Consider the following 9,121-nt stretch of genomic DNA (forward strand, 5'->3'; position numbering starts at 1 on the left):
AATCTCTTAACACCTTTCTCTCTTCACTCATCTGCCTCTGTTTCTTCCACTTTTTATCTCCAATACCAACATCTCTTTCTTGGATGTGGACATTCACCTTTCCAGCAATAATAAATTCAAGATCTCGGTTCACATCAAAGCCACTAACAAGCAGTAACACATCCACTACAATAGCTGCCATCCACCACACACCAAACGTTCCATCCCTTATTCTCTCTCCATCCGTGGACACAGGGTTTGAAATAACCCCGACAATCTCCAGAAGTTCCTCTCAAAACTACACACTCTTTACTCTTCTTCGCCGCGGGTACCTTGAAGAACTATCGAACAGTAATTTTAGACAAAAACCATGCATCCCGTATAAACCCCATGGGGATAAAAAAAATGCTCCCCCCCTCTGCTCACCACCTACTTTCCTGGCTCTCATGCCCTACAAGACACCCTGAAGCATTTTCACCCCATTCTCTCCAACCACAAATACACCACCCAGATTTTCCCTACTATTCCACCGATTACTTACAAAAGACCACACCAAATCTAAGCATCATTTTTAAAGCACCTGCCTCCCAAAATTTCCCTCCACCACCTTCATTTACCTCCTTCATTGCAAATTCTGTCCCACTTCCTAAGCAGGCAAATGCACCACCCCCCTAAACCTCAGAATAAATAATCACCGCACCTCCTGCTGTCCGTCATCCCCCCCCACACATCTCTACCAGTACCCACACATTCACTGTTCCAAGACTCCCTCTTTAATTACTGTTTCAAAGTTTCTGTTATTGCATCCCTACCCCCCACTGACTCCCCCCTCAATCTCCACACCCTGGAATTAGCATGCCTTTGCCGATTACAGGCATGTAACCCACCAGGCATGGTCCCAATGTGGCCTGCTAACCCTCTACCCTCTTCCCTCGTCAAACATTTTCATTGACTCTGCCTCCTTTATATCCTAACAGTTTCCTCTTGGATGTTGAGGATGAAGCAGATGCTTCGAAAGCTCCTGTAAAAGATGTTTTTCCCGTTTGAGTGTTTTTTTTTTTTCTTTATGTGTTTCTGGTTTTAGAGAAAGTGACTTGCTTGTGGACTATTATTCTGTGCTACTCCCATCATTAAACATATATTAATGGTTCAAAAGCAAGTCACTATCACTAAAACACAAACACATAATAACACACTCTCATACAGGAAAAAATAAAACTCTGAGCTTTCGAGCTCAGTAGCTGGCAGTAGCTTCTTTCTCAACATCTGACAAGCAGTGAATGGGGAGCAGGAAAGGAGTGTGTTGAACAAGGGATAGGGGGAGAGAGGGGAGAGGTTAGCAGTAACTTATATAACACACTGCTTAGGCATTGTAAATGAAGCCTCCTCATACCATTAGTTATGTTACCCCCAAGGCCTCACATATGTAACTACCTATATTACAGAGATGTTTTCCGTACTTAGCTCCAAAAATATTTTATCTACTAATGGACTAATATAGAAAAGGAAAAAACTTGTGTTATTTTAAAAACAAATTTCAAAATGGTTGTTTGAATATCATGATATTGAAATTTTATTTAAAAATGCACATGAAATTGATTAAAAATAAATGACATACGGGTTTATGCCGCGTGTCGTAAAGGAGATTGCCCCGACGTTTCACGACCGACTGCTGGTCACTTCTTCAAGGGAATAATGCTGGGATTTGGTTTTTGCTGCCTTTTTTATTACAGGAGGGAGGGGTGGGTATGAGGAGGGAGGACTGCACAATAGAAGCATTTGCACAGATTTACTGCCTGACTTAGGAAAACGTATCGATAGATATCGCTAACATCTGCTAGCAAATGCTGTCAACGAAAGCTACATAGAGAAGAAAAAGATGTGTTTATTGCTCGTTCTCATCCAGTATTAAGCCTGTATAGTTTATGCTGCACAAGCTACGGTCATGATTTGACAACTTATTCGGCAAGTTTTGGCATCTGGCTTCAAGGACTCAAAAGAATCTTCACTGTTCTTGCCTGAGCTAATGTATCTGGCACGCACCAGTGCATATTATCAGAAATTGGCAAAAATAAAAACCCAAGAGCATTTACAGGGGCCAAAGTTTTTCCAGTCCACTATAAAGCAAATAAGGGCCGTATTAATAGTCGACCCCCAGGGGTCCCCTAGCTCTAGGTATCCCCTTACAGTCCCCCACGGACAAATCTGGTATTAATAGTCGTCCCCTAGGCTGTAGGGGCCCCCTTGCAGTCCCCTACAATGGGAGCGGAGTGAGCCTCACCTTGCGACATGTGCATGAAGCGGAGAAAACAGGTACTACTGGAATTTTAAGCAGAAATCTTTAGTTGCTGTCGTATTTTATTGACTTCACGTTGCTGCTTGTTCAAATACGTTCGTTGCTGTTGTGCTCTCGTTAAAAAGTTACCCATTTATGCCTTTATTCACCTCCATATTAATTCATACCATACCATTTATTCACCCTGTCACATTGCTCATGCGCCCATTCAAAAATCGTTTCGTTTTTCCCCATTTTCATTAATTTCACCATATCCCTTTCATCTCAACCTTTTCCTGTGTGTCACTTCGCTGAATATACGTTCATATTTTCCCATTTATCCGTGATTTGGGTATTCTTTGACGAGGATGGACAGCCTGGAGGCCTTTGTTCGTCGTCTCGATAGATTGGCGAACCAACATCTGAGATTGAAGAAGTTTTACGTCAGTGATGCGCAAAATCCATTCGATTTTTTTAGAGATACAGAGTTCCTGCAGTGGTACCGGTTCCCTAAGGAAGCCGTGAGAGGGCCTCTGCTTGAGATGGTGCAGCCTCATTTCGTCGGTCCTTAGTGAATCTCAGGTTAGAGAGTGTGTACGAGGTTCAATACATCTGTGTGAAATCATGCGTAGGACAAACTATAAGGGTCATACAATGCTGAATAAAAGAACATGCTCGAACACTGAACAATAGACAAGAACAGAAATCAGAAATTGTTCAACATGTCTTGTCAATGCCAGGTCATGAAATCAATTTTGAAAAAAGCAAAAATCTTGGCCAAAGAAATGTAATATATCGTAGTAGAATAATCAGAGAATCGGTGTAAATTACCAAAAGACCATAAAATATGAATCGGGAAGACGGTTACACCCTTCCCAGCACCTGGAAACGCTTGTTTCTGGACCCCCCTGTCCCGTATGGGGACCAATCAGCGACGGGCAAGTGCTCCCTCAATCTGGCGCCACCGTATATACATCGGGCAATCAGAAGCACTCTCCATATCAGCCTGGCTTGAGGACACCTACAGCACAGCTGGTAAAACGTCGCCATCAAAATGACAGCGCGGACGGAAACAGGAAATCTATCCAACGGCGTACTAGTTTTATTATTCGATCTTGGGAATGCAATTACTTAAACCTTTACAACACAAAGGCCACATTATCTGGTTTTTATTCCGCAACATTACCTCCACAGACTCATTTTTTAGTGTTTGCTCCACAACAAACTTGTATCTTGGAGCTTTTGGTCACCAGTGCGAATTAGGTACCTTGACCTACCACTTTTCAACTTTGTAGTCTATTATGTTTATTGGCTGTTGCTAGATACCAAAACTTGTTCCAAATCCATTTCCCTTAATAACAGGCACCGATTTCCTTATGTTCAGCCATTATCTCATGCTTTCATGATAGGAATGAACGAGTTGAAGGAATAAATTTATATGCAAATTTAAAAAAATGTAAATATATTTTATAAAAATAAAATTTACAAATTAGGGGTCACGTTTCCCACAAAAATATTCTTCCGCCAGCTTTCTAGCAGCCACAGCTTGCCTCAGTCTATCTTTTGCTATTTTTTTCTTCTCCAGGGATCTTTTTATCTTCATTTCATACAATCTTCGTAAATAGTTCCTCTCCTCTTCCATCATTTCCAACCTGGCCCTTAACTCCCTCTCAGCAATGCCCATGGAAGTATTGGCTGAAAGCATCCAGGAAGCAATTTTAAATTAACAACAATATATCATACATCATTTTGTAGGAAAAAATAAATAAACAGAGCTGAAAGAATGATCATTTTTCATTTTTTTTAATCACAGAAAATGTAGCATTGTAACTTAAACGACATATTTTTTCGAAAACTTTTACATTAAAATGTCATTTAGATGGTTATAAATTTTATCCCACCGCCTCTCAAAGCTTCTATTTAAATAATTTTCGATAGAATTTGCACTGAGTCCAACGGCTAATATCATTTAAGTTAATAATGCAATATTACTGGCTATCAAAATGTTAGCACTATTTACCCTAGCTAATTTTCAAGGGATATTAAGGACTATTATTCATTGTCATTAAAATTAGCAAATTCACATCTAATCACACCAAAGAAATTAATATAGTCGTTAGAAAATAATGCATGAGCAAAAAAAGCACCCCAATTTCAGAAACACCGTTTTTCAGGCTGAATAGGTAAATAAATATGCGCCCGTCAGCACGTAAAAACTCATACCGTAATACATTCCACATATTACTCCAACCCTTATTACTGGATCCTCTAAGAATGAATGCACATTTTACTTTCTTTACTTCAAATATTCTGTTGCTAAATAGGTACGCTGCAATCTCATCATGAAATCGACAGAAAATGCTGAATCCGGCAAGGCGAGGATGTACTTCAACATTGTATTACCAACTACGTAAAATCAGTTAACTGCAGATAAATACCTGAAAGAGACATTCTGAACTTACCTTTACTTTTAGAGCCTTTTTATTTACCTTTTCAGTTATTTTACATCTCTTCTAACAACATCGCGGTGACAGTTGAACTCACTCCGTACAGCTAGCCACGCCTTCTTCTTCGCCTCGCATTGAACGCTGTCCGTTCTCTTGTTTTCAATGGAACATTTATATTTTTCAATCAAATCGCAAAATATTTTCTTCTCCGTAGCTGAAAACGAAGCATTTCGCGCCGACATCTCAAGTTCTTTGTATAAAAACACCTATAAAAATAAAGTAAATAAACACCTCTGTTGTCGTTACGGCCCATAGTTACCACGTTCGGAGTCCCCTTACTAGGGGAGTCCAAGGGGACGACTATTAATACCGATGTTGAAGATTCCCCTTGGAGTCCCTTGGGAAGGGTGCCCCTAGGGGACCCTTAGGGGAACGACTATTAATACGGCCCTAAGAGACCCTGGATTACCTCCGAATTGTTTCTTGACTGGTTTAAAAATTGTTTTGTTCCTGAATCGTATTGCTAATTGCCAGAAAAAAGTCTCCCCAGAGATTGTAAGATTATTTTGACCCTTGATAACTGTCCTGCACATCCACCTGCAGAACTCCTAAGACAAGACTGTACATGCTGCCCACCTTCCCCCCAACTGTTCGTCGATAATCCAACCAATAGACCAAGAAATCCTTCCCTTCCTCCAGTTCAGGTATAAGAATGAATTTTTATGTTCAATGCTGAATGTCTGTGATAGTGGCATGGGACTTCATGCCTTTCAGAAAAAGTTCAACATACAAGATGCTTTACGGAGAGCCAAAAAAGCATGGGCAAGTGTTTCCCCAGAAGCATTGAGGAATGGATGGTATATGTTGTGGCCTCTCACTCATTTTTTAGATGGCGAAGAATGTGATGCTCCCAGTTTTAGAGGTTTTGCTATTTCATCCAAAAATGTTAGTGGTGGCTGATTTACTGCACTATGCCAAAGAATTAGCTTGCGAGGAAGCAAGAATATTTGATGAAGAAGCAGTAAATGATTGACTGAAATGTGGACTGTGATGATCCTGTAAATCTTCAGCTGAGAGATAATGAAATATTGGATGTGGTTATGGATACTGACTCACATAAAAAAAATATGGTGACATAGAGAAGGAAAACATTGTTGGGGAAGAAGTTTCCATCCAAAAGTGCATAACTTTAGCTGAAGAATTGATTTAGGGTTTGGAACAAAAAAGTTTTATAACTGAGGAGCATATAAAGGGGCTATATAAAATTCTAGAAGTTTTGCATTAAAACAAAAATAGCCATATGAAGCAATTAACCTTGTTTGACATGTTCAGCGCAAATAATATGTCTGCTGACCTAATTGAGGAATCTGGGGCCTGTTGCTCAAAATCCAAATAATGTTTAGAGCTGTATGAGTATTAAATCACTTGCTACTTTTTCCCTAATCATCTTAAAGCAAAGTTATACATATTAAATTGAAATACTGCAAGAAGGTTTATGCTAATTAATATTAAAATCCCTTTCATGTGTAATTTCTTGAGTTATGGTTTTATTGCATTAAAATTCTCAAAAAAAAAAGTTTAACACTCTTTCCGCATGCTGAGGACTAGAAATCCAGAAAAACCAGAAACCCATTGGTCCCAAGCTTTCCGTATTTGAGGTCCTCAACTCTTTCTGCAGCTTTTAACAATAACAAACTATTGCTTCCCTTTCTGCATTGGGAAACTAATCGTTTCACACTGGGTTTTCATCCACCTCTGAAGTGTGCGATCCATGCTATACGACTGCCATGCACCATGGCTCAATGCTGCTATTTATGCACCTAAAGTAACTGTAATCACTTCATACACAGGAGCATACAGCCCGCACCATAGTTGGCAAAAATTCACCCACATAAATAAAAACTAATCTATTCACGCGCTGAATGTATAACTTGGGCAAGGGAATGAGATGTTGTGATTATAATTATTAGACACTGCAATTAGTGTCATTACACTGCTGTGCTTACCTTATCAATGTGGGTGACGTTTCGAATTCCAAATGCAATGGTATAAGCGTCGAATTTACCACTTTCCACAGGCAACTTTTCCGCATTTCCGTGCACCCAATTGATTTCGTTAAAGTATCCCAGCTTTTCAGCTCTCTTCTTTCCCACAGCAAGCATTGCCTCATTTATATCACAAACAGTGACCTTCTGATCATCATCACACTCCTGCGATGACTTTAAGTCTTGAGATGTTAGTTTCTGCTGGCCAATCACTTGGAGGTACCGCAAGAATCTAAATGAAATATCGCCTAGAAATCAAATCAGATGCAATGAAATAAATCAATTGCCAAAATCTAACTCACATGTAGAACCAACGCGAATAGTGGCGCGGCATATGACGAGATGAAAGGGTTTAATACCGGGGAATAAAAAATTACTTAAACATTGAAACAATTATATGCAAGTATAGATTTAAGCGCACACCATCAGCCAAGAGCTGCTCCCAAACATCTCATCAGATCGACAAATATCTCATAGAAGTGTGTAGTTTTTAAATTAATCACCTGTCCCACCAGCAACGTCGATAAGTTTTGTATCAAGAGTAGGTGAAAGCCTTTGAATAAATACATCCTTCCACAGTCTGTGAATTCCAAAACTCATAGCATCGTTCATCTTATCGTAAGACTCTGCCACTGTTTCAAACACATGATGAACTGTAAAAGAAATAACAACTATTAGTAACAAGCCTGATCACAAAAATTCTAAATGCAGGACGTTCTTCAATCGAGAGACCAACCTTTATGCTCCTTTTCGTCTTCTCTTACAGTCTGAAAGCCAAAATGGGTTTGTCGCTCATCCGTGTCAACTTTATGCTGACAACAGACTCGAGAACATAAAATAGAAAACCTTCTGGATCTGACTCGGCCACACAAATACTTTGGCATCAGAATTGGTAGTAAAGACATCGTGCCCTAATTGATAGTTCTCTATCGTTTCATAACACCAACAAGACTTTCAAAAAACTAAAGTTGACGAATGTTCTGACGCCTAGCGGGTCATTGCCGTAATGTTCACCTGAATATTGTTACTCATTTGTCCGCAAAGGAGGAGCGCGAAATGCGGTTAATATAAACGACAAAAACTGCGTATAATCATTGGTCTCGCTCACCAGACTCAACGGTTGCAGAACCAATGAAACTTTTTTTGCTGAACGTCTTCTGGTAGCTCAAGGGGGCTACTGATTAGACATCATTTTTTCCACTGGAGAAAAAATCACAGATTCCGATCCGGAACATGTTGAAAAGCAATATGGATGAACGCAACACTCTTCTGCTAAGGTCGCGAAAAGATATGTTTATGGAGGAATGATGTATGAAATACAGGATTCGGAAGACATTCATGTAAAAATGTTGACTGGCTTCAGGTTTGTCATTATGTAAATAAAATAATTAGAGACTTCTGTAATTCATTTGAAATATACTATTTAATAAGATGTAGCCGAGTCTGTCAGAGTTGAAATCTTTCCCACTGTTTCCCTCGGTTTTCTTAATCTGAGAATTTTCTCTCGACTCTATTTATAAAAAAAAGGCGTGGATGGATGTGAGTTAACCTCTCGCTTGCTATTGTGAGAAACGTCTTCATGCGAAGTCACTTATGGCATTAGAGTGAGATTGAAATGTCTAAATTAAGAATACTTTGATGCAAATAAATCATGTGCCATTACTAACAGTTTTTTCTGTTTACTGGCTCATGTAATCTTTTATTTTTTGCCAATTTTATCAGAGTTTATGATGAGACATTGGTGAAGTATATGTCCTCAATATGAAATTTAATTGCAAATGTGTGAAATAATTCAACTGCAAATGCCATTTTACGGATTCAGAATTTTTTATCAATTATAAGAAAGTGCAAAACTGGGGTTGAGCTTCTACGGCCTCGAAACTGTAGAAAGGAAAACACTCAGATGGCCGCATAATTCTCCCACGGCTCGTCCACCTTGCAAGTCGAAATTGTCACTGTGTTGGTGTGCGGGAAGGGGGAGAAATTCACCCCAGGGACCAAACACCAGCCTCTCAACCGGAAAGTCCAAATCACACACACATTCACTCACAAGAAACATGCACAACAAGATCCTTTGTGGGGGGCTGGGGCTACAGGGACCTCCACTAAGGATTCTTGCTCCACAAAAAAACCGGGAATCTTCACAGGATAGACCTGCTAGTGATAGCCAGTGATTTGCGGAAACACGCGCACTCAATAAGCAGTCATTCACCGACAATGGCTTCAATGTTGCGGGAGAAAAAAATATTGCTCCAAGAGAGCGTCGTCGAGGATCGGCAAGGGGACAAGGAAAACACACGTATATGTAATTCGGCTCCAAAGTAGCCCTCTTCAGCGAGCTGAAGGAAAACCTAAAGCACTTCCAAAACGAGGCT

General features: G+C 39.8%; 1 protein-coding gene across 1 annotated transcript in view; it reads right to left on the minus strand.

The window, feature by feature from the left end:
- Nucleotides 1-7,752, minus strand: part of LOC124155343 (2-methoxy-6-polyprenyl-1,4-benzoquinol methylase, mitochondrial) — a 94,411-nt gene extending 86,659 nt beyond the window's left edge. The window contains exons 1-3 of the mRNA XM_046529083.1: nt 7,483-7,752; nt 7,250-7,399; nt 6,708-6,994 (exon numbers count right to left, since the gene is read on the minus strand). Coding sequence (XP_046385039.1) covers nt 6,708-6,994; nt 7,250-7,399; nt 7,483-7,651 — 606 coding nt within the window. The 5' untranslated portion in view covers nt 7,652-7,752. The remainder of the gene's footprint in view (nt 1-6,707; nt 6,995-7,249; nt 7,400-7,482) is intronic.
- Between the last annotated feature and the right edge of the window lie 1,369 nt (nt 7,753-9,121).

Source organism: Ischnura elegans, chromosome 3 (assembly GCF_921293095.1).
Source record: "Ischnura elegans chromosome 3, ioIscEleg1.1, whole genome shotgun sequence".
NCBI classification, from domain to species: domain Eukaryota; kingdom Metazoa; phylum Arthropoda; class Insecta; order Odonata; family Coenagrionidae; genus Ischnura; species Ischnura elegans.